Raw genomic sequence first — 25,346 nt, 5'->3', positions numbered from 1 at the left:
GTACCAGAATGTCCCATTTCCCTTTTGGGACGTGATTTCCTATCTAAAATTCAAGCTCAAATAGCCTTCATGCCTAAAGGGGCAGAATTGAAATTACCACCAACTGTAGTAGCTCTAAAGCCAGGTGCAAGCAGAACTGTGCATGCGTCAGCGTGGGTAGACGCACACCCGTCTCGCTCTTGGAACTTCACTAATTAAAAGCCTGAAAAGCAAATAACTCTCTTCAAACTGATAGCTGAGATAACTTACCGAAAACTGGGCTTAGCTCCAAGTCCTGGATTGCGGTGAGTTAGCGTTTAAAACGGTGGTTTATCTATTTATTTGGGAAAGACTTGAGAAGGACTTAACAAGATGGCCAAGTCTTTGAAGGAGCTGAGTGAAATGATTCAGCGTTCAGAAGCAAATGTTCGCACTGATATGCAAGACTTGAAAGGAGAGGTGAGAAGAATGACTGCTACAGTAGAAAAAGTTATGAAAATAGCAGAGTATGCAAAAGAGGTAGCTGATGCAAACGTAAAACAAAATAGAATCTCTGACAAAAAGGATTTCACAAATGAACGATAGACAGCGCAGAAGGAATTTAAAATTCTCTGGTATTTCTGAAGATATTGGGAATAAGGACCTGGAAAAGGAGATGTTACAAGGGCTCAAAGAACAAGGAATTGAAATTGAGCAGAATGAAATTGAGAGAGTGCACCGGGTGTTCACATCACAAGGAGTCTCTGGACATCCCAGGGTTGTAATTACGGCACTCGCAAGAGAGAAGTTAAGAGATCAAATTTATAAATCACTCCGGCAGAAAGCAGACCTGCAGTTTAAACAGCGAAAGGTCATAGTGAGACAAGACTTTTCTCAGGAAACGCTTCAAGACAGTATGCAGCGGTTTGCACAAGCTCTCTACAATCATAAAATCCTCTTTACCTGGGCCTACCCTGCTACACTGTTGGTTTTTAAAGACAGCAGGAAATATTCTGCTAAGAACCCTGGTGAAGCAAAAAAAAATGCTAGCTGATTTAGGAGTTGGATTACAAGGACAGACTGAGCAAGAACTCTCATGTTCGGAAGAATTACAGGTAGACCAACAGGGAGAGTCGAGTGAAGAATCTCAAGAATCTCCAGTGCAGAGACAAGAGAATAAAAGAAGATGGAAATCAAGAGGGGAAGGAAACAGCAAGAAATAATATATACTAGAGACATCTAAAATGGTCTTTTGTATATATATATATATATATATATATATATATATATATATATATACACATGTTGCTTTTTCTGATATAAACTTTCCAAGAGCAAAGGGAGAGGAGTGTGGTTCTCCAAGATACCATGAGACAGGGATCATGGAAATCCCTAACTGAGTCTCAGGGAGGAAGGGGAAGGGGGGGGGTTGAATGGGCCAGAATTGAAAATATAATATATGTATACAGAGGGATTCAAAAAATAAACAGTAGTTGGGATTATGAATAGATCTTTAAAGGTATTATCTTTAAATGTTAACAGGCTGGCCTCAAACACCAAATGCTACAGGGTACTGACATTGGCAAAGAAAATGAAAGTGGATATACTATGCCTTCAGGAGACTCATAGAGCCAAAGCAAACAATAGACCTTTGTTATGCTCTCAGCAATGGGGCCTAATAGCAGAATCGAAAGCGATGAATAAGGCTAGAGGGGTCGCTATACTATGTAATGCAATCTTAGGCCAGAGGTTCTGAGCCAGAAAAAAGATAATGATGGTAGATTTATATTCTTAAAAATTAAAGTGTCACAAAAAATCTTTACAATAGCTAATATATACAGCCCTAACACAAGACATAAAAAATGTATAAAGAAAACCTTGAATAAACTGCAGCTTTACGCTGAAGGGGAAGTTATCGTTACAGCAGACTTTAATTGGAATATAAAGGACGACAGTACTTTCAGATTATCTTAATGGGGATTAAAGGATGTTTTTGAGAGGGGAAACCCCAACACCAAACTTACCTTCTTCTCCAACAGACATAAGACTTTCTCTTATATTGACTACATGCTAATTAAAGAAGGGAATGAAATCAGTGTTAGAACAGCAAAGACTATGGGAATATGGATTTCAGACCATGCTCCACTATTTGTGGGGCTGGGACTGGAAGATGATGGAAAAAGCAGGAGATGGCGGTACAATAACTTAATAATGGCAAAGGAGATTGACAGGGAATATATCAGAAAACAAATTGGTTGGTATTTTAAAGAGAACAATGGTTTGGCCGAGATCCCGGTAGTATGGGACGCTTTCAAAGCTGTTCTAAGAGGACATTGTATACTGAAACAGATTGCGATTAAGGATTGGTACTCGGGGAGACAGGAAAAAATTAAAGAGATTGAAATCTTGCAACAACAGCAACAGGTTAAACTTCTAAGGAGAAGACAGGAGCAGTTAAGAAAGTTAAAACAGGAATTGGATGAGCTGGATATAGTTGGAAGAGAGATAATATGATCCAAAATGGTTTTCAGAAAACCTCAATAGGATCATATAAGAGACTGGCAAACTATTTAAAGAAAAGAAAGGCTAAACAGAGGGTGAAGGTCATTAAGACCAGAAGGAAAATACTTACACAAAGCTCTAGAGAAATAAGGAAAGAATTTGCAGGATTCTATCAATCTTTATATAAAGAAGAAAATAAAAATATAAGTAGGGAAAGTTTAGGGTTTAAAATCGAAGAAAGTGATAGATTAAGACTGAAGGAGGAAATTTCTCTGGAAGAAATAGAGAATGTAGTTAAATCATTTAAAAGTAGGAAATCCCCAGGATTAGATGGAATTACGCCAGACTTTTATAAAGAAACAGTTGATATCCTGGGCTCAGAACTGAAAAAGGTATTTAATAATAACTTAAAAGGGGGGGAAGCCCCAGACACTTGGAAACTAGCGGAAATAGTAGTGATAGAAAAACCACAAAAGGACCCTACAGAGGTGGGGTCATACAGACCAATTAGCCTATTAAATCAAGACTATAAGAGATTTACAAAGATCCTGGCAAGGCGACTGGAAAAGGTACTACCTAAAATAATTAAGGAAGATCAATATGGATTTGTTAAGGGAAGATACATAGGCCATCCTATAAGAAATGTGTTTTAATAAATACATTTAATAAATATTTTTATATTTTTTATTTTTTATTTTTTTATTTTTATTGTTTTAATAAATACATTTATTAACAAGCAGGGTAAAAGGAAAATTGGTGGTCTTAAAATTGGATGTATATAAGGCCTTCGACACAATTAGACATAAGTTCTTATGGAATATTATGCAGGAGGTAGGATTAGGAGAGAACTCTGTCGAAACAATCCGGGAATTGTATAGAGAAGGGAAGGCTGTGGTCAGAGTGAACGAGGGGGTTTCAGATCAATTCAATATACAAAGAGGAGTTAAACAAGGATGTTCACTCTCACCACTACTATTTGCATTGGGTATGGAGTACTTGGCAGACAGAATACAAAACTCAGTAAGGATAAAAGGATATAAGGAAGGAAAGGAAGAAATTAAGTTAAACATGTATGCAGCTGCTATCCTATTATTATTTACAAACCCCTTAGAGGGTGTAAGAGAATTTATGATAATCCTGAAGGACTTTAAAGAGGAGTCGGGATTGGGAGTAAATTTGGAGAAGTCTGAAATTTTATTTTGGGATGTAAATGAAGAGGAGAAGGAAATTGCAAAAATGACAAAGATGGATATCAATAGGAAAAAAATTGAATACTTGGGGTAAATATTATTAAAAATAGTGCTAGGATTCCAGATGTAAATTACAAAGAAGCGTGGAGAAAGATCAAGAAGGATATAAAACCATGGAATAATAAGAATTTATCTATTCTAGGTAGGGTTAGAGCAGTTAAAATGTTTTTGGTACCAAAATTTTTATATTTATTTCAAGTAATTACACTACCCATTAGGAAAATATGGTTCAAAACATGGAATAAGGTATTTTAAAAATGGATTTTTGGAAGTAAAAGAGTTAGAACCCCAGACATAGTAAATTATTCATCTCAAGAAGAGATGGGATGGGGAATACTGAACTTAGAATTTTACTATGAAACGTTCCAATTGAAAAATCTAATAGATATTGGATATAAGGAAGGGATTAAATGGATAAGACTGGAGAATGAAATAAATGAAGGAATAGGAAGAGAAGGGCTATTTAATAGAGATATTAACACGGCTTTTAAGAAGACAATAGGACCAAGGAAAACTGTGTTAGGAATCTGGAAGAACTGGAATACAAAATGGATGCCAACATACTCAAGGTGGATGCCGTTAAAATATATGCAGGAGGGTCAATGGGAGCCTAGTTGGTGGAAGAAATTAGAAGATCAGGGATTTTATAAATTAAAAGATATGTTTGATGAAGAGAGGAATTTAATTACAAAAAAAGTTTTTAAGAAAAAATAGGAAAACAATATTGGCTGAAAGTGCAAGGACTTTATGATTTAATAAAAAATGGAAAGAGCAGATGAAACGATGAGGACACAAATGAAAATAGATATGGTGCTGAACAAAAGACAAATGACGAAGAAAGGGATAGTAGGGATGTTATATAAACTGATGATAAGCGACAAAGAAAGAATGATAAGGATAATTCAGATTAACTGGGAGCAGGAAGGTATGATCCATCCAAACATGGCCCAAGAAATTGTGGCACTCACTAGGGCCCTACAGCTATCAACAGGCTGCTGTGCCAATATCTATACTGATTCAAAGCTTGCCTTCTTAACCCTGCATGCCCATGAAGCCCTATGGAAGGAGAAGGGACTCATTGGTACAAAGGGCAAAGCTCTCAAATACGGCCCAGAATTAGAAAATCTCTTGGAAGCTGTATGGGCACCCGAGAAAATTGTTGTAATGCACTGCCGGGGCCACAGCCGGGAGTCCACCAAAACGGCAAAGGGCAATCGTTTGGCAGACAAGGCAGCAAGGAAATCAGCCCTGGGGGAACTTCCACCAGACTCTATGATAGCCTCCCTTTTGCCGACAGTTATTAATATGCAGGAAATGAAGCCCATTTATACAGAGAGAGAAGCAAAATGGGCCCATCAGGAAGGAAGAACCAGTTTACCTCCCCATAAAGGATGGTTCATATTGCCACAACAGCGAGTTTTTGTCCCAGAAACCCTAGGCAGAGAGGTGGTGAAGCGGTACCACGAGTCCACTCATTATGGAGCCACAGCGTTGCAAGAAGGCCTAGGCAGGCAATTCTATATCGCCAGGCTATCTCAGCTGGCTGAGGCCGTGTCAAGAACGTGTCTCCTATGTGCCAAAAACAACCCCAAGCAGGGCCCAGTACTTCCTCCAGGAGTACAGCAGACAGGCTTCATGCCAATGGAGAACATGATTGTGGAATTCACGGAAATGCCTGGGGCAAGAGGCTATCATTATCTACTTGTCTTTGTGGATATGGGGTGGGTTGAGGCATATCTCACAAGGACTGAGACAGCCCGGGAAGTTGTTAAGCACCTCTTAACCGAGATCATCCTGAGATTTGGGCTACCAAGCAATATAGGCAGTGATAATGGACCAGCCTTTATCGCTTTGTTAGTGGAAGGTGTATGCAAAGCCCTGCAGATACAATGGAAACTGCACGCTGCCTACCGACCACAGAGTTCCGGCAAGACAGAAAGAATGAACTGGACTCTTAAATCACAGCTGGCCAAATTGTGCCAGGAAACTCATGGCAATTGGGTGGACTTTCTACCCGTAGCCTTGCTCAGGATCAGATGTGCACCCACCAAGAGGCTAAAGCTCTCTCCCTTTGAGCTTTTGTATGGAAGACCTCCTCCACTTACCACAGAAATAAGAGCAGACTTGGTGCAAACAGGAGGACAGATTACATCAGAACAAATCCAGTCTCTCTCTCGTGTTTTGATTTCTCTTAACAGGTGGCCCCTTGAACGTATGCCAATCAGCCTGGCTGAACCCATACAGCCCTTACAGTCTGGAGATGACGTGTGGGTGAAGGAGTGGAAGAACAACCCATTGGCTCCTAAGTGGCGTGGTCCATATGCCATCTTGCTTGCAACGCCTACCACGGTGAAAGTGGCCGAGGTGACCCCCTGGATTGATCATTCTCATGTGAAGTGGTCTGAGGGTCATTGGAACTGTGAGCAGAATCCTTCGGACCCCCTGAAGTTGAAGATCACCAGGAACCCCTGGCCCTAGCCCCACCGGGAGTGGGTTAGGGCACGAGCCCCAGACACCCGGTCTGTTCTCACTGCCCAGGAAGCCAGTGAGTCTACGCACACCCGAAGATTGAGGAACTGCACCAGCAGATGGGAGGATCTTTACCAGCTGAATTATCAGCCAGTCCTCAATTTGTGCCAGATTTAAATACAGACCCGCTGTACAGATTGTAGTAAGGAATGTGGATGGGCTAGGGAACATAATTGATAAGTGGGTAGAGTTGTTGGAGGATTACGGACGTCATATCCCCTTGTATTTTCATGATTGGTACATACCCGCTTGGGTACAAGCATTACCAAGGCAGCTGTGGCATATACCCATATACCCTTAGAAGGGTTTCGGCCAAGACCAACCTATCATAGGAGGTAAATGCCAGGGGAACCTAAAAGAACTGTAGTTAGGTTCTCTCACCCACCACCCCAAGGTGTACTTCCTCCCACCATACTGGTCACAGTAGCCTTCTTTCCTCCCTTCTTTCCTCCGCCCCCCCACAAACCCTTTTTGAGTAGCAATAGCAGGGTGTATACAGTGTGAATTGACCACTCCAGTTCGACCAGAACCCGGGAACCACTAAGAGGCTCTACTGGGTGCGGCTGAACAGAGGGTTGGCTCACTCTCCAGGTATGCTCTGGACTTGGTTACCTCCAGTTCTTCTTACAGTAATAATAACTGTTCTCCTTCTTATCTTCTTTTACTACCCACGAGGAATTGTTGATATCCTTGGACTCCTTCAACCCATGGAGTTCCTTGATCATGATGAAGTTGATGTTAACCCTGATGTGCATCTTGACCTTGAGGAGACCAATGGCAAAAGAAAATGTTTTTGTAAAGAATGCTAAGCAGATGTTTCAAATATATGGAGAAAATGTCACCCTTTATTATGAACACCCTAGAAAGGTAGCTGACATGTCCCTCATCCCAGGACTAATCAGAGACCCTGACCTTGTCTTGAAAGGCCAACTGTATAATCAAAGTGGCCTTTTCGTGACACCTCCTTCTGAAATGAATGATACCTCCTACCGATATTTCCGGTTCTCCAGAACCACCCAGGGCTTGTGCTTTTGTTGTTATGCCTCTGGATCATGGAACGCCAAATGGAAAGATTGGTCGCATGTCCAGCACCACCAACATAAAAGTTGGCTGGGAAATTACACACAGTGCACTGCTAAGTTTTGGTTGTGGGGTTCCTTCAACGCCTCTTACCAGAGCAACACCACATCCTCAGATCTGTACCCATACTTTCCCAGTCAACTTCACTGGACAGGGATCCATCTGTTCTGGCTGGCTGATCAAGGACCCCAATCTTTGGTTCTTGTATAATGGACTAGCCACTAATTACCACCCTGGTGATTATCAGTGTGTGGGAATAGGTGCCTTTACTTTCCCTGTGACTATGGAGGCTTTTCCTCCTCTACCCTCTCTTAGAAACAGAAAGAGGAGAGAAGTCCAAGGGGAACAGTGCAGTGATGAGATTTTCCCGGCCCGCTCTGTGGGTGCTGTTGGTGGAGGCTTTGTTAGCATCCTCACCATCGGCATACATCCGGGAGTTGTGGCTGAACAAAACCGTGAAGCACTATTTGCCCTAACATGCAGGTTGGAGAAAACCATCAATGCCACTACACATATCCTCTGACAGTTGCAGTCTGAGATTGAGGATTTGAACCAGATAGCAGCAGCTAATAGACTTGCTCTTGACTATCTCCTCGCCAAATCAGGAGGTTTTTGTAAAATAGTCCCGGAAGGCAAATGCAGAGTGAAGTTTCATGACCTCAACAACACTACTGAGGATGAGTTGCCAAAATTACAGGCCCTTATAAATGATAACCATTGCTGCGTCTGTCGATTCTTGAGCATATTTTAAATGGGTAACAGGTATTCCTTATAGGTTTGCAACATACGCTTCTGGTTTCTTATTGAATGTTTTTTTTAAAAATCTTAATGATTTCTTCATGAACTTTGTTCCAAAAGCTTTTTATCTCCTTACACCCCACCATATATGGTACATTGTTCCTATCTCGGTGTTACATCTCCAGCACACATTGGTTTTTTGCTTATAGATTTTTGCCGATTCCTCGAGGCAGGGGTTAGGTACCATCGGTAGATCATTTTCATTAGATTCTTCCTTATTGTATAACATGCTGTGAACTTGATGTCAAATTTCCACAGCTAACATTATGTTGTGGCCAAAATCCTGTGCCCACTTTATCATAACGTCCTTTAGCATCTCATCCTTGAGTTCCCATTCCAAAAGTAGATCATACATCCTAGATAGGGTCTTTTTATTAGTTTGTACTAATTCCTTTTGTAATAATGACTTCTTTTCTCCAAAACCAATTTTCTTATCCTGATTAAATATATGCACTATTTGGTGATATTGAATCCAGCCGTTACAATACTGTTTAATTTCTTCATACGATTTGATTTTTAATTAGCCCTGTTCTACCTTTATTAATTGTTGGTAAGTTGCCCAATTTGTGTCCATGTTTGTCTTTTTTACCGTTATCATCTCCACTGGGGATACCCACCAGGGTATTTTGGGCTCTAATTGTCTGTAGTACTTATCCCAGACCTTGTATAATGAAATTCTGACTATATGATTTAAAAAGTCCTTATGCACTGCCACTTTGTTGTATGTTAGGTAGGCGTGCCATCCAAACCTCGTATTCCAACCTTCTAAATCTAATATATCAGCCTTCTTCAAGAAGGTGGGGTTGTTTAAAATGATTGTTAAATGTGTTATGCTGATTTAGATTTTGTATTTGTGGGCTGGAGTGCTGTTTCAGGGCTCTTGTATTGTTTATTAGTGTGCAAACATTAGTCTTGTGGCTATTTTTAGTATGTTTTTATTATTTTAATTTATATTATGTTCTGATATTTTTATTATGAATTTTGTGCAGTGATTATTCTTATTATGTATTTTGTGCTTCGTATACTTGGTGTTGTGAACCACCCTGAGATTCAAAATCAATAAAATCAACAATCAAAAACAGCATCAACAAGAAACACAACAACAACAAAAAGGTTTCCTACCGCTGTGTACGGAGGGTCGTGAGGCCAGCACCACTCCTCTTGGTCCATCCTGATGGCGTTGATGTTCCTGGCGCTGGTCCAGACTGGATCCCGCGGAGAGCAGAAGATGGTATCTCTGCAGCACAACTCTGATGTTATGTTGCCTTGGCCTGGCGCTGCTGCGGATGTTCTGTCAGGAGGAGAAAGGGGCTCCTTGAGAAACGTCACCTCCAAACAGCCCACCAGATGTCCCAATAGCCCACCAGATGCCTCACTCACCTGGCATGCAGCTCAGGAAGTCCTGCGGGTAAGGTTCCCTGTGAATGCAGTGGAGCAGCCTCCTCAAAAAGCGCTGGACCCTGCCTTTCTTCCGATGTTTATAGGCCCGCTGCATGATGTTCAGGCAGCTCCTCCCTGTCTGCCTGAGCCCTTCTTCCTCGTGCTGCTGCATCTCTTCCAGCCCTAAGTGGCAAGGGAGAAAGGTTGAGCAAGGCGGAGATACACAGGAAAAGAGCCATCCATCAACAATATGAAAACAGCCGTCAGGTGTATTTGTGTGTGAGAGAGAGCAGTGAAGTCATATTCCAATTCTCTTTGCATGTTCATCTTGTGGCACCTCTGTCTGAACATACATCTGGGAATTTGCCTTCCCCTGAAGACCTTTCTCAGCAGAAGCATCCCTCCCTGCCCTCCGTACGTCTCACTCACATGTTCCATAGGATGCCATGTCTTGATTGTGGATGAAACTGGCATCCCGGAAAGCCAGATGACCTAGAGAGAGAAAGAGGCAAGAAAAGGGACGTCATCTTGATGCAAAGCAAGTGGAGACAGAGGCAGCTCGGCAGGAGGACAGGTATGCTCTAGAGGTCTCCACCCTCGCGGAGCACTCAGAGCAAGATCTGGGCACAGATGGAGGCCTACCTAGCAGGTGGCCTGGGGACACGTCCATCCTCCCTGCCATCGTTACCAAGACGTTTCTGTCCATCCCTACCAGGGAAGAACATTGCTTGACTTACCCAGAAGCAGAGCTGCCACCCTGGAGACTGATGGCAGCCTGTTGGCGGATGGCTTCGTACATGTCAAGGCAGCACTCCGAAGGATGTCCTTGCTGAAGGTCTTGCTCTGTGGGCAAAGACAAAGGAGAAGCGGCATCAGAGAAGCTTGAGAGCGCGGCAGAAGAGCCTTGCACTCCCAAATACATGCCTGGGCAAAGCTGCCATTGAAGCAGAGGGACCTTACCAGATGCTTGGCAGCCTGGTGGAGAGCAAAGTGGAGGCTAAATTTGTTGGGATGAGCCCACCACTTCACTTGTGGGGCTAGATGGGAAAGAGCCCTCCTTGCAGCCTGCAACACAAGAAGAGAAGAGGGTTACAAATTGCAGCACATAGTCTCCTAGGCTCCTGAGAACAATCCCTCCCTCCTACTGTGTAAGTCCACCTCTTTGGCCCTCACCTTGGCCACCTCGTCCTCGTCTTCGAGGTGGATGAGGACCACAACCAGTTCGTGAATGGCTTCTTCTTCTGTTGATGTTATTGGAAGCCTTTGGTCTCTCACCCAGCCCCGAAGCAGCCCCAGATGTTCGATGGCTGATGTCCGGACGGAGGCTTCCTCCTGTAGGCAGAAAATATCAGAGGTTGTATTTCTCATCAGATCAGTTTCCTTTCTCCTGCCCACTGGGGTGTTTTGAGGCTGCTCAGCCCCCTATCCTCCTCCTGGGGGAGACCGGGGGCAGGGGTGACTCTCCCCCCTGTGTTTTCCAGGTAGGCTTCCAAGAGAAGGTGCTCCAGAGGAACACCCTCCTGAAGCCAGAACATCTCCGCTGCATGCCAGTCTAAACCCCACCCTTCCTCTTCCAAAGCATTCCTCCTCCATCGGGTGTGGTGTCATGTTTTCCCTAACACTCACATGGGCAGCCAGACCGCAGTAGGTTGCCGCCAGCATCTTCAGGTCTTCCTCTTCCAGCTCCTTGGAGAGGTAGGCTTGGTCTACTAGCTCTATCAACTCTGGGAGGACATCGGCTTCTGCAGAAGGGAGGGAATCCAGCAGCAACAGCCGCAGAAGCGAAGGGTCCTACACAAAAGAGAGAATCTTTTCAAAGGTCTGAAAGGCCTCACGCCTTTTAGCACAGGCCCTTCAGTATTGTGCCAGCAAAAGAGTGCTGGGCCATGATTAGAATCAAGATCTGTACCCCCCTCCCTCCCTCCCTCCCTCTGAGCATCACTTGCCATGTCAGAGTCCAGAAGCAGGGATATTCCTCTGATGCTGAGCTTCCGGACTTGCAGGTGGTCGTGTTCCAACCAGTTGAGGAGCTGCTCCAGTGTATCTTCACAGGGATAGACCTCCAGACGGCAGCTGAGCAGCTAAAGAGGCCCAAAGAGAAAGAAACTCTTCAGTGATGAGAGGCTGAGGCAGGTTCTCCTTTTACCCACCATTTGCAATTCTGCACAGAGCAAACCCACTGAAGTGAATGTACCAAAGTTTGTCATGTACATCAAATCCAATGGGTCTACTCTGAGGAGCACTAAAACAGGCCACAGTCCGTAGGCTCAAAGCAGCCCGACACTCGGCAGAAACCAAGCCAGGGCCTCCTTGCTGCACCCATTTCCTCCCGCGTCAGTCCCCCTCACCTCGATGTAGATAGCTGCCGCGACTTGTGGCATTCCGGCAAAATCCTGGTCCTTGAGAGCAGCGATGATGCTTTCCACCATGGGAGGGATCCACCAGTGTCGCTTTCCGACAGCTCTGAAATGGAGAAACAGATCTTGGTAAGGAAGGGAAAGACACCGCAGGAAGCAAACAGGGGCACAGTCCGATCCCATGCCTTCAGCTCCATTTGCCAGACCATTGGGGAAGGTCACCGCGTTCTTCCTCTTACCTCACCATGGCAGACAACCCCTGGCTGAAAGTCTCCCGGCAGAAAAGTTGGTCAACGATGGCCGCCTCCACTTGCTCTCCAGTGGTGCCAAGAAGGAGGTGCAGAACTTCCTTAGCCCCTCTGGAACCAAAGCAAGGCCAGTTTTACCAGAAGGGTCATTGCCACACACTCAAATTCCTTCCCCATCCCTCCTCCCTAGCAGCCGCCTGAAGGCGAGCCTCCCTTGCAAAACCAAGCTTGACTGGAAACCCCCCGAGGTTGAAGGGGAAAGGACTCCATTGGTCCCTTTGCAACACACTACTCACCCGAGGAATTCCTGGTCGTAGTGGAAGTTCATAACCATCCCCAGGAGAGCGATGAGCAGCTGTGGGAAGTTCTGGCGCACAGCTGCCTTGTAGTCCTCCATCCTGAGGATGGTGTGCAACAGGCTGGTGAGATGTTGCTGGAAGAGAGAGAGGTACAAGTCACTTTCCCTGCTTTTCTGCAGAATACAGGAATCCCTAGATATTACCCTAGGAAGGAAGCCAGAAAGCAGGTGGTTGGTCCTTACCACTTCGGTGGCAGATTCCGCCAAGGGGCTTTGGTAAAGCTGCTCGGCCGTGAGATGGATCAGTTGTTCTGGGTCGGCCGATGCTAAAACCTCCTTCCACACTCTCTCGCAGTCTCTGTGAATGCAAAAACAAGAGCAATGGTCAGATTCAAGTCTTCTGCTTGCTGCCATGCTCCAGAGAACGGAAATGGCAGCAAGGGCTTTTTGAGCAAGCCCTGCAGTTTGCCAACCTTCCCCTTAGCCCAGTAGAACCTGGAGGGCTCCATACCCGAAGGGAAACTGGAGGAGGTATTCCACCACTTTGTCCAGGTGGTGGTGTGACAATATGGACAAAGCGAAGACGGCCATGCTTCTGCCTTGCACTGTAGGCCCCTGGCTGATCTTATAGAAGGCCTCCAGCAGCACCTTCACCTGTCACAGAAAAGGAGAGGGTTGTTTGGAGAGTACAAGGAAGCGGGGCTGTCTGCAGGCGGATCCCTCCATCCCTCATTGAAAGAGGGACCCTTGACCTGTGCCACCACAGCCTCTTCCTTCCAAGGTACCACTCAGGGTCCTGGGGAGTATTGGACCCAGGCAGCTCTAGGGCACCAGTTCCCCTATCCATTGTGGGCCAAGAGAAGAAGCAACCCAGTCTGCTCCCAGAAGGAGGAGAATTCCCCATTCCTGAATCCATGTTTCTCAGGACCCTTGGCTGAGGTTCTTGTCCTGACGTTGCCAGGCCCCTCTCAACTAACATGTGTCCTGGCCACCCAATGGCATGAGGTTGCCTCCCCTACACCAAGCAGAGAATCTTCTTCTCTCCTATCTTTGCAGATGCCTTACCTCCACTTTTGTGCCGCCAAACTGCTTGAGGAATTCTTGCAGTAAGTGGGAGATATCCAGTGGGTTGAAGCTGCTCTCGACAACCAGGTCTCTGGCCAGGAAGCACATGGCCTCCAAGAGCTGCTCCGCAGGGAGAAAGGCGCCAAAGACCTGAAGCAAGAGAGGAAGGTCAGAGATGCCCACAGGGCAGGGCTGGGGAGCAGAAAGCCCAGGTGCTGCCTCTGCGGAACCCAGAACATGTGGCTTGAGAGACAGCGACTTACCCTGGCAAGAGAGTAACAATTATTCACGAACAATTCAGGAACCGGTCCTCCGGTGGATTTGAGAACCTTCTCAGCTCTGAAGATGAGCGTTTGGTTCCATGAAGTTCGTGTCAGTGTCTCTGCAAAGGAAAGTCAAAAGGTTAGTTTGGGTCTTGCTCATCCCACCCCATGCTGGGATGCATTCTTCCAGTCTTACCTTCGTTGCACCGCAGGATGGGCAGAAGATGGCAGAGGGCCTCTGCTGCCCGCTGCCTGCTCTCCGGGTCAGGATCCAACGCACAAAGACAGGAAATCGCCACCAGTTGGCCAAGGGAGGATGCAGAAAGCGCTACCGATGGCTGAGAAGAAACCAAGAGAAGTGACTGATAAGAGAAGCAACCCATCACCATTTTTCCTATAACATTTTAATTAAATCTTCCAAACATTCCAAAACATTTAGCATCCTATGCAGAAAAAAACCATTTCTTTTTGACTTCCCACCCCTCTTTTCCTGATGTTCACTTTTTACTTCTTTTCTCAGCTGTTTTACTGACTGGGATTCGTTCTGCTATGGCCCAGCTCTGTTCTCAAAATTGGGTGAGTGCTGGGATGCCTGATTGTCCCTTGGGCACCTTGCAGGGTGGGCCTAGAAGCAGCAGCCTGAAGGCCTTGACAGCCCTGCATGATTGCAATTCTTCCCTTCAGAAACTCACAGATTCCTGGATCTTCTGCAGGAAGGCGGAAAGATCTTGGAGTGCCTTCCTTCGGATCTTCCTACTCTTCATCGTTGCGACGACATCCGTAAGTCTTGTCTTCAGCTGGTCCCTGCTGTCGCTTTCAGGAAGAAGATCAGCCGCATCCGGAGAAGCTGTGGTTGGGATGCTGAGGGGAGAGAGGAGTAGCACTTTTGTCAAAAGGGTTTATTGCCTCCCATCCTTCACAGACCCCAAGCGCCACCACCATAGAAATGGACCGGGTTGTTTTTATATATATAAATTTTATTAGTATTTTCCACACAACAACAACAACACGAAAGATATCTAAAAATAACAATACACAACACACAAAAATCAACATTCGAAAACTAAAGAAAGCAACAACAAAAAAACAAAAAAAACCCTAATCCATATCTTACAAGTTACTATTATAAACACAAAAACAACAACAACAAGACACTGACTTCCACCAATCCCACAGCACCTCCTTTATCTCTCATTGTGTCTTCCTGTTTTCCTGTTTTCTTTATCACCTCTATCCTAACATCTAGATATAAATCCCTCTTTCATATCCTTTCACTTCACAAGGTTATTCCAGACTCAGCCAGATTTCTGTCCTTGAACCTTGACTTTTGAGGTATTCATTTAGGCACTCCCATTCTTTTTTTTTACTTCACTTTTTGGTTTTTGTCTTATTATGTCTGTCAATTTGGCTAATTCTAAGTATTCTGAAAGCTTACATAGCCACTCTCCCCTAGTGGGTGACTGATTCCCTTTCCAGTACTTAGCCACCAGGATTCTTGCTGCAGACATTGCGCATAATAAAAAATTAGTTTTGTCTTTTGGAATATAGTCATTTAAAATTTCTTAGCTTAAGGTTACAGTACCTGGACAACTTTATCTTCTACTTGTCAGGGATGTTCGAAGAGTTACTCAAAACTCATTTCACACAGATAAGCAAAGAACTTGAGCCAATTAAAAATTTGCTTTCGGAAAGCTTGAACCTGCTTACCACCCTAACTGAACTGATTAAGAACCATGAGGTCACTTTCTCTCACATGACATCTGGGACTAGGACTAATGGAGGTGAAACCAAGCCAGGACTCAGTGGCGTAGCGTGGGGGGTGCAGGGGGGGCCGGCCGCACCGGGCGCAACATCTGGGGGTTAGGGCAAATCCATGGGTTAGGGGGCGCAAATCCATGGGTTAGGGGGCGCAAATCCACGGGTTAGGGGGCGCAAATTACTTGCCTTGCCCCGGGTGCTGACAACCCACGCTACGCCACTGCCGGGACTCGATTACAAAAAAAGAAAGAAAGAAACAATTCAGTGCAGGAGGGAGGGTCCCTTGCTCCCAAGAAACCGACCTTAAAGAGAGAATGCTCAACACAAAAAATGAAGAAGACCAAAAACATCAAATTGAGAGGCCAAAAGGGAACGCCGACCTGCCGGACTAAAAAAATGAATTTCCAGAAGCTCTTTAAGCTGCTGGAGAATATAACAACAAAGAACTCTGCTCCTACAACCCAAAAGAAAATCACAAACTCTGAGGAAAAGCCCCACGCCCCAGCAGATCACACACCACCCTCTAGTGGGGAAATAGGAAAACCAAAGGAAATTCCGGCTCCCATGCAACCAACCCTTCTCTTGACATCGCAAAGAAATCCCGCGTACCCTAACATAACAAGAAAGGATCAAGATAAAACATCACAGACTTGTTGGAAGGTAACGTTAAATAATCACAAACTTGCCTTCACAATACTTCCCACAAATAGAGGACACCCATCATATGCTCAAAGAAAAGTAAATATTCCCGAAAAAATCGGAATAGTCACCAGGGGCCTCGTGACACCAGAAAATATCATCAAGGTAAAATTCCTCCCTCATGATATGGCCCAAAATAGGGCTATAGTGACTTTTAAGGATGGGCTCTCAACTAAACAGACCCTTTCAAATAAATACAATTTCCTGAGGGCTGGCTTGCTTGTGCACAGTTTCTTCGAAAACATCAAAGACCCTTTATCACTTCTAGAAGCACATAGGCCAGCCAGACCAAAAACCAAAACCAGCACTGCAGAATCCAACAGCGCCGGAAAGCGCTGGCAATCTTAAACAATCTGGCAGGCCGTACAAAACCCCGCCCTCACCAAATAAGCTAGAAAAGGATTTCTCCTCAAAGGATGAACAACTCCTAACAACCTACCTCGAGCAAATCCTACTTTCCCAGGATGCACTAATTGAAAGACTTCCGACCATAAGGAAGTCCCTTCCACCTCTAGCCCCGCCTCCTCCCGTGGAATTTAATTACATCAATTGCAAATAAAAGCCTTTAACCAACTAGGAATGGACATCTTGTCGATATCTGTCTCCAGAAGAAACAGGCTCTCCCACACCCTCTCCAATAGCCCAATCCAAATCGCAACATGTCGAACTAGTGGTTCCAGCGCCGGGAATCGGCTCAATCTTCATGGACTGCCTGGGAATCCTAGAAGCTATTCATGCAGAGGAATGAAATAAGGTCTTAGCGGGAGACTGCCTGGACGGACAAATTAATACCCCCAAATTAGTCTTCCCCTCAAAAGGCTCCCCATTCCTCCGCATCGTGCCTCAATCAAGCCAAACTCAAAGGGCAGAAAACTCAGCGGCAGAAAACAGCTATGAGAGCCTGGAATCTAAAAACCCAAGAATCAACTGCTGCCCTAAACATCATCTCCTGGAATGTTGCCGGCTGGTCCAGATGCCTCTCCCATTCTACAGACATTCCCTTCTACCATAAAAACTTTATTTATTTATTTATTTTTATAATGATATTTTATTGGATTTTAACAAAACAGAAAAAAAGTTTACAAAATCTTAAACAATAAATTCAACACAAAAAACATAGAAAAAACATAGAGAAGAAAAACAAAAAAGAAGAAAAAACAAGAAAATCAAAAATCTCTCTTTTCAATTTCTCACCATTTTCCCCTTTTTAACTTATTTTCCTGACTCCCTCCCACCTTCCTCTTTGTATTCCAATTAACAATATGTTCAGCAAATTCATACCTCTTATCTTACCCTTGATTATATATCCCCATATAATATCCTCATATTTTCATTTATAATCAAACCGTTCTTGCCAATTCTTATTTCACCTTATTACTCAAACCACTTCTTTTTTACAATAATTTCATTAATTTCATTAATTTTAACTTGTCCTCAAATCATTAAACTTTCAAAATTTAGACTAAATTTTGCTAAAGCCAATTACATCCTTTCCAACATCTTTTAATATTTCATTAGTATTAAACTAATTCCATAAATATAGATTAATTACACAAGACATTTCTCATTCTAGATTAGTCCAGCGCCCCTTTTCCTGGTTCACGGCAATGTCAGTCCATATATCATTATGTCCTTATCAGTCAGGTGTCCTGATATCAGAGGCCCTCAAATCATTTCCAAGCCCCTTCTGCGAGTTTTCTTGTTCCTGTGTGTAGCTACATACATCCTTGATCCCTGTTGAGTTCTTTCGCCTTTCCTTCTCTTTCTCCTTGGGGGTCCAATCACCGGGTGATTCCGTACAGTAACATTCTTCCTTTCCTTTTCTCCAATTGTCCAATTCCCCGGTGTTGCACTCCCCAGTGTTTAGTTTGTAATCCAAGAAGTAATTGTTCCAAAAAAATTCTTCCACTTGTTTCACAGTCCCACCAAAGATGAAAATTTTCTTAACTCCAAAGTTTGGCCAGTGTCCTCCAAAATCCATCCTCTGTGTCTCCATCTTTCTCTGACCTTGCAGTTGCCCTATTGAATCTGTCTCCTGCATAGATTGTTGTAGAATTTCTGTAGCATCTTCCATTGGCACCTCTTTACTGACTTCAGCTGTATTGTCCCTCTTTTGATTCATCAAAATCATTTTCTCCTCCAGCTGTCGCAGCCCATCATATATTTTGTTCAGAGCAGATAAGACTTCCTCTCTATTCATTTCTGTCAAGGTCAGGGAGCTGGTCCCACGATCTAATTTTCCCTGATACAATGTTCTCTTTATAACTGAAAAACAGGCACACTGGCTGGCTTCCTCTAGGGGGTGTAGTTACTTTTTGGCATCCATCTTTAAATTGTATCCAACAAGGAAAAATTCCTTTCGATTTCCAGATACTTTATTTCCTTTCAATATAAAACAAACAGGCAGAAAGCGGCTTTGGAATTATTTTTCCCTTTTCCAGTTCTGTATATCAATTTTTCTATTTTCAATTTGTAAATATCACCGACCGTTTCTTTCCTTCTTTCCTGCCATTCCGTCCCCAGGTTAGGGACAGTGGAAACTTATTTTCTTAAATTTCTCTCTGCAGGCTTAAAAAGTCAAATTTCCCCCCCTTTCCTCCTGCTGTCAAGGGGGGTTTTGATGGTTAAAAATGCAGGAACCTTCAGGCTATCTGTTTTCCCGGCTTTTAGCTTGTAAAATCTTTGCTTTGATCTTTATACAAAGGACGGGAGGTGGACTTCCTTTTTACACCTTCCCGTTTCAGGTCAAATTCCAGGCTGTATTTTCATGCAAAATTTTCAATTGTCCTACTCACGGGTTGTTGTTTAGAATCCGAATTGTCATAGGAAGAAGGACAGCGCTCTCCGACAACAGCTGTGCAGCTTCGCTCCGCAGAGATAGCGATTGACTCTCAGCACCACACCAACTCCCCGTCTCCCTCCGGAGCCCTTTATAGGGTTCCTTTGCCAAACGGGGGGGCGCAAACGGTGCCCACCGAGTCCCAGGTCCGCAGGCTTCTTCCGCCTGCGGTTTTTAAAGGGTCCCCGCTTCGCTGCAGTGGTAGGACCCGATTTCCACGGAGCTGTCTCCCTCTGAGTTAGAGGGAATCCGCCATTGTCGGAGGCGCCGCCTCCAGGAAGTGATACCATCAAAACTTCAATATCATCACTCTCCAAGAGACGTGGGCGGCTGAAAACCCATCATTGGAAGGATACTATACATATGCAGTGAGAGCAGTTGCAGGCAGAGGACCAGGGAGGCTCAAGGGGGGGTTATGCATCCTAATCTCATTCTGCCTAAACGCCACCTGTAAGGAACTGTCCCCCCTAAATCACCTAGCAATGGCCCTACTCATATCCTGGGGAAACTGCAGTTTACTAATTATCAATGCTTATATCCCCCCAACAAGCAAAAAAACCGATATTGAGGGCATCTGGAATAGACTGGACTCTTATGTCAGGTTACTGCTAACAGACTATCCAGGAGCAAAGGTCCTGCTGGTGGGCGACCTAAACGCAAGATTAGGTCCTGATGACCCCAGTTTAGAAACCAAATACAGGCAAAAAATAGGGTACCCTGACGACTTTGGCCCGGAGGCTTCACAACTACCAAGGCAGTAAAGGATCAACATTCAAATTTTGCTGGAGCCTGCCTCCTCAAATTCTCTAGGCAGCTAAGTCTTCATATCCTAAATGGTTGTACAATGGGTGACATCCCCGGGGAATATACATTCATCTCTGGGGTAAGATCCAGCACAATTGATTATATGTTGGTGGACAGTGAATTGCTAACAAAAATAGTGAATTTAAAAGTGCTCCCATTCATAGAGGGGGACCATTTCCCTTTGCACCTCCAGGTGTCTCTGTTAAATGAGTCACCCTTCCTGAGAACAGTATACCCTGCAGAGATCACCGCATTAGAGCGACCTGGTTGCCGAGTCAAATGGACTCCTGCACGTGACTCCAAACTGAAGAAGATTCTAACCTCTAAAAAACTCCGTACAATTTTAACTGGCTTTGGGAGTAATCCTAGGCCTGAGGACCCAGTTTCCCAGTATGAGAGCCTGCTCCAACAATTAAAACCCCATCTTTTTAATACCACAGAGAAAAGGCCAACCAAACCAAGAACATCAAATAAGCCCTGGTTTGATTACACCTACTATGAGGCAAAGAAAGCCCTGCAAAATGCTTACAAAGCTGCCCTGACAGCTGAAAATTCTGTCAGACACCAAGCCTATCTTGTTGTCCGTGCCCTAAAAAAAGAGTATAAAGACCTAATACTCCACCAAAAGAACGCCTATACCAGAAAATGTTGGCTAGAATTAATTAGTGCGGCAAAAGCAAAAGATCAGACACTATTCTGGAAACTGGTAGCTTCTGGCACCCATGAAGCTAATTCCCCCTTAACCTCACAAATTCCCCCTAGCCTGTGGGTCTCATTCTTCCAATCTTTGTACGAGGACGCTGAACCTCCACTACGGAATTATAATATAGAACAACTGGCTAAATGGCCGCCTGTTTCAGTAACTGAAGTGAAATCATATATAAACCAACTGAAAATGGCCAAAGCCCCAGGCTCAGGCGGCATTACGCCAGAAATGATAAAAGCACAGGCGGATTGGTGGGCACCTTTCTTAGCCACCCTCTTCACCTATATAGATGACCCTGGCTGCATCCCAAGGGAATGGGGAACAGCCATAATAGTTCCTATCTATAAAAAGGGCAACAGAGGGGACCCAGCAAATTATAGGCCGATTAGCTTATTAAGTTTGATCAGTAAACTCTATGCAAAGCACCTCCTTAATAAGTTTACAGAATGGCTAGAGAATGAAGATATCCTGGCAATAGAACAAGCAGGCTTCAGACCTGGGAGGTCCATGACAGATCACTGCCTAACCCTACAACATCTCATCGACAATTACAAAGGACAGGCCTCACTATACGCTGCCTTCGTTGACCTAAAAGCAGCCTTTGATACAGTCTCCAGAACCAGACTCTGGGACAGACTACAGGGTACCAATATAGATAGAAGGCTCCTGCTCTTAATTCAGGCACTGCACGCAAACACGGCTCTTAGAGTCAGGTGCAGCCGCCTAGGACACCTAACAGACCCTATTAAAACCTTCAAAGGAGTCAGGCAAGGGTGCCTATTGGCCCCTCTACTATTTAATTTCTATCTAAATAACTTAGTATCTGCACTCAATGACTCAGAACTCCACCTGCCGAAGCTTGCAAATCGGCATATTTCGGTCCTGCTATATGCCGATGATGCGGTAATTCTATCTAGAACCCCCATTGGACTCAAAAGAACACTAAGAAAACTCGCAGCATACTGTGAATCTGAATGTCTAAAAATTAACTATCAAAAGACCAAGATACTCGCTTTTGGGGGAAAACCAAAGCTTAGAAGGCCATAAATTAGAACAAGTCACAAACTACAAGTATCTAGGAATGGTGGTACAGGCCTCAGGAACCAACAAACTTCACATAAACTCCATCGGGAGTTCAGCGGAAAAACCCGCAAATTGTATTCTTAAATTCTTCAGAGCACAAGGGTGCTTCTTCATCCCCGCAGCTCTAAAATTATACAAGGCCAAAACTTTGGCGCAACTCCTCTATGGTTCCTTTTTGGGTCCGCCTTCCTCTGCTTTCTCCCCCCCTTGAGAGAGTTCAATCTAGACTTCTTAGAGCTCTCCTCCAAGTCCCCAGATGTGTCTCAAACGCATGGGTGAGATTGGAAACGGGGATGATGAGAGTGGAGGCTAGCATCTGCCTAACATCAATCTACAAATGGCTGACATTGAATCTGCTCCCCCGAGGGATAGCCCCACTGATCCTCTGCAACCAATTCCAGTCAGGCTGGCAGACTGCAGTCCTGAACACCCCCCGGAAACTGGGTTTTGCCCCTCAAGCCCTTCTAAGTCTGGGCTAGGGCCAGGCAAAAGCCACGTTCAGGCAAAGAATATTAGATACCGAGAGACAACAGGACTGCGCAAGGTGCCCCGGCTATGAAATTGGAGAAATTGAGAGAGATATAGCCGCACCGGCAGCATATCTCTTCTTTCTCGTATCTAGAAATGCAAGAAGGGCCTTTACACTCGCCAGAGACTCTTCCCTCGCCGGTCCTGGATGGAGCCTTTAGAAAAGTCCCCTACGCTCAGAGACTTTGCACCTGTCCATTGGGAGAGATAGGAAGCCCAGAACACTTGTTCTTTAAATGTCCCTTTTACGAAGAGGAACGTAGTAAGTTCATTGATCCCCTACTGGTGAGGCTCGCCGACCTCCCGCAAAAGCAAAAATTTGACCTTTTGCTGTTAGGCAAAGATCAGAAGAAGACCTGGATGGTCACCAGATTCTGTGTACAAATCTGTAGGCGCAGACCATCGCCCAACTCAAAATAGTCCGGCACGAAATCCCCAAACTCGGTTCCATGGGTGACTCTGAGTTAACTCCCTGGGATAGTTTATTGTTGCACGTTGTTTCTAAATTTATTGTTGTACATTGTTTTAATTGTCTGTTTTAACCATATTTGCACATCAGTTTCTAATGCTGTGAGTGTCCTCTATTTCAGAGGCTTCTACTCTGCAGCCTCTTATAGTTGTTTTAACTGCAAGTCTTTTAGTTCTTACGCTCTTACAGTTGTTTTAACTGCATGTTTTTATTTGTTTTTAGTTCTTATCTGTTTTAATTATCAGTTTTTATCCATCCATTATCCATGTTTAATCTTGTATTTTATTCAGATGTTTTATCCTATGCTTGTTTCCTTGTTCTTATCTGCTTCAACATTTATCAGTTAAAAAAAATCCTAACTGCTATTTTATTTATATATTGTTGTTTTTTTATCCTGGTCTGTGACCATAATAAAGTTCATTCATTCATATTATGTTTTATTCATTTTTGCAAGCCTTTCTGGTGCCAGGTACCACCTGTGATGCATTTTCATATACCGTAGTTCTCTCTTATTAGGTAACATGCTGTAAAATTTATATTTTTTGTCCATAGTCTTTCCCATTCATTATATTCAATTGGGTGGCCCAGATCTTGTTCCCATTTTTTAATAGTGTCTCCTTTTTCCTCCTTTTCTATTTTCCCATTTTGTAACAGTTTATATATTTTTGAGAGAGTCTGTTGGTTGTTATATAAAATTTCTTTCTCCCATACCAAGATTTTTTTATCAAACCCCTTAAGCTTACTATCCTTCTCAAATATTATTTTTAATTGGAAATATTCTAACCAATTCACCCCCCTCTCTTTTAATTCTTCAAATCTCTTTACTGTTGGGCAATCTTTTATCTCTTCTACAAGTTCCCTATATGTTAGCCAGCTAGCTTTCATATTGCTTCTATGCAAGGCTGATGACTCTATAGGTGATAGCCACCAGGGAGTTTTGGCTGTTACTATTGTTTTATTTCTTTCTCAGACTTCGAATAGGGTCTTTCTCACCAAATGATTAGTGAATCCTCTATGCGCTTTTATTTTATCGTGACCCAGGTAGCCATGCCACCCGAAAGTTTTGTCCCAGCCCTCCAGGTCTAAGATTTCAGTATCTGTCAGTAACATCCAATCTTTCAGCCATGTCATGCATGCAGCCTCAAAATACAGCTTGAGGTTTGGGACTGCGAACCTGCCCCTTTCTCTAGGATCCATCAGTACTTTGAACCTTACTCTTACCGGGGGTTTTTAAAAAAAGGAATTGATTATGGGGGAGGGGATTCGCACAGGATTACCTTGGAGGAAGATCCTCCCCATCTTCCAGGCTGATTTCTGATATTTGATCTTCATCAAAATCAATTCCCTGTCCATGAGAAAAGAGAAACAGGAACGTCAGACTGTGAAGAATGGATCAGACCCATCAAGCAGTTGGTCCCTTACCTTTCCCGCCCCGACCTGGCCACAGTGATCCATGAGACGGTCACCTCCGGGCTTGACTACTGTAATTTGCTCTACACGGGGCTGCCCTTGAAGCTGTCCCAGACTCCAGCGGGTGCAGAATGCTGCAGCGAGGCTCCTCACGGGGTCTCTGCCATGGGAGCATATTCACCCAGTGCTTTTCCAGCGGCACTGGCTCCTGGTGGAGTACAGGGTCAGATTGAAGGTGCTGGTTTTGACCTTTAAAGCCCTTCACGGCCTAGGACCCTCGTACCTACGGGACTGCCTCTCCCAGTATGCCCCACGGAGAGCCTCAAGGTCCATAAATAGCAACACCCTAGAGGTCCCGGGCCCTAAGGAAGTTAGATTGGCTTCAACCAGAGCCAGGGCCTTCTCAACACTGGCTCCAGCCTGGTGGAACGCTTTGTCTCATGAGACCAGGGCCCTGCAGGATCTGATTTCTTTCCGCAGGGCCTGTAAGACAGAGTTGTTCCACCTGACCTTTGGCTTAGAATCAGTTTGATTCCCTCCCCCTCTTTCTATTTCCTTTTCCCTCCTGGGAAGAGGCTGCATCCTAATGTTTTAATGCTGTATCTTAATCTTTTAAATTGTATTTTAATCAACTTGCTTTTATTATTGGTTGTTAGCCGCCCTGAGCCCGGTCTTGGCTGGGGAGGGCGGGGTATAAATAACCTCTACTTACCTCCAGGAGTCTTCGGGACGCCATCCTCTCCTGTAGTGACAGAGCGAAGGTCACTACAGGCGACCTCTGCCAATGCCAACCTCGGGATGCTGAGGAACTTCAAACGGTCACAAGCTCCGTTGCTAGGCAACGGCAGTTGAGAACATGGAATTCCCGGCCTCAGTGCCAAGGCTCTAGGAGAGTCCATGTGGCCTAGTGGTTATAACAATGTTAATGTCATGCAACGCTATATATATATATATATTATTTGAAAAGTACTTTTTCTATTATTTGTATCCTGCTTTGCAGGCTCTTGTTGTCTCCTAAAGAAGCTGACAGGATTGCTCCCCTGTACTTACTTATGTGTTTGCCGTGTACATTTATGAACGTTTCTTTTATATTTGTGACCTTTGAATTCTTAACTCTGAACTCTGGATTAATAACATTTTAGGAATCTTCCAGAACGGCTAATTCTGTTGCCGGGAAGGACTCGGTGACCCCGGTCTATTTTAGGCGAGAGGGTGGTATGGGGTTGGGGGCAGGTGAGATGGAGCTGCTTGGCAGTGGGTGTGTTGTATGCAGAAAGCGTACGCTTCACTTCCCATGACCCACCTCCTTCAGTTACTGGTTT

The 25,346-nt window shown here is 44.4% G+C and overlaps 1 protein-coding gene across 2 annotated transcripts; it reads right to left on the bottom strand.

Moving 5' to 3' along the window:
- Window positions 1–3,890: 3,890 nt before the first annotated feature.
- On the bottom strand, window positions 3,891–24,840 carry LOC310769731 (uncharacterized protein). Of its 2 annotated transcripts, XR_014551806.1 has the most exons (20): window positions 24,737–24,840; window positions 23,892–23,959; window positions 14,421–14,589; window positions 13,925–14,066; window positions 13,729–13,847; window positions 13,466–13,615; window positions 12,912–13,054; window positions 12,644–12,758; window positions 12,399–12,535; window positions 12,094–12,213; window positions 11,846–11,960; window positions 11,444–11,578; window positions 11,124–11,288; window positions 10,671–10,829; window positions 10,458–10,562; window positions 10,235–10,340; window positions 9,927–9,989; window positions 9,498–9,680; window positions 9,240–9,408; window positions 3,891–7,000 (listed from the first exon to the last, which is right to left on the bottom strand). XR_014551806.1 is itself a non-coding variant. In XM_083629402.1 (19 exons), exons 1-19 carry the CDS (start codon window positions 24,758–24,760, stop codon window positions 9,374–9,376), a joined length of 2,253 nt encoding a protein of 750 aa, XP_083485528.1. In that variant the 5' UTR covers window positions 24,761–24,832; the 3' UTR covers window positions 8,356–9,373. The 2 variants fall into 2 exon arrangements, 1 of the variants encoding a protein (XP_083485528.1); XM_083629402.1 differs by lacking the exon at window positions 3,891–7,000 and having other exon boundaries at window positions 8,356–9,408; window positions 24,737–24,832.
- Window positions 24,841–25,346: the final 506 nt, after the last annotated feature.

Source organism: Podarcis filfolensis (genome assembly GCF_964270895.1).
Source record: "Podarcis filfolensis genome assembly, chromosome: 8".
In the NCBI taxonomy this organism is placed as follows: Eukaryota; Metazoa; Chordata; class Lepidosauria; order Squamata; family Lacertidae; genus Podarcis; species Podarcis filfolensis.
Note: the sequence above shows the minus strand (reverse complement) of the source record. Positions and strands in the feature narration are given on the sequence as shown.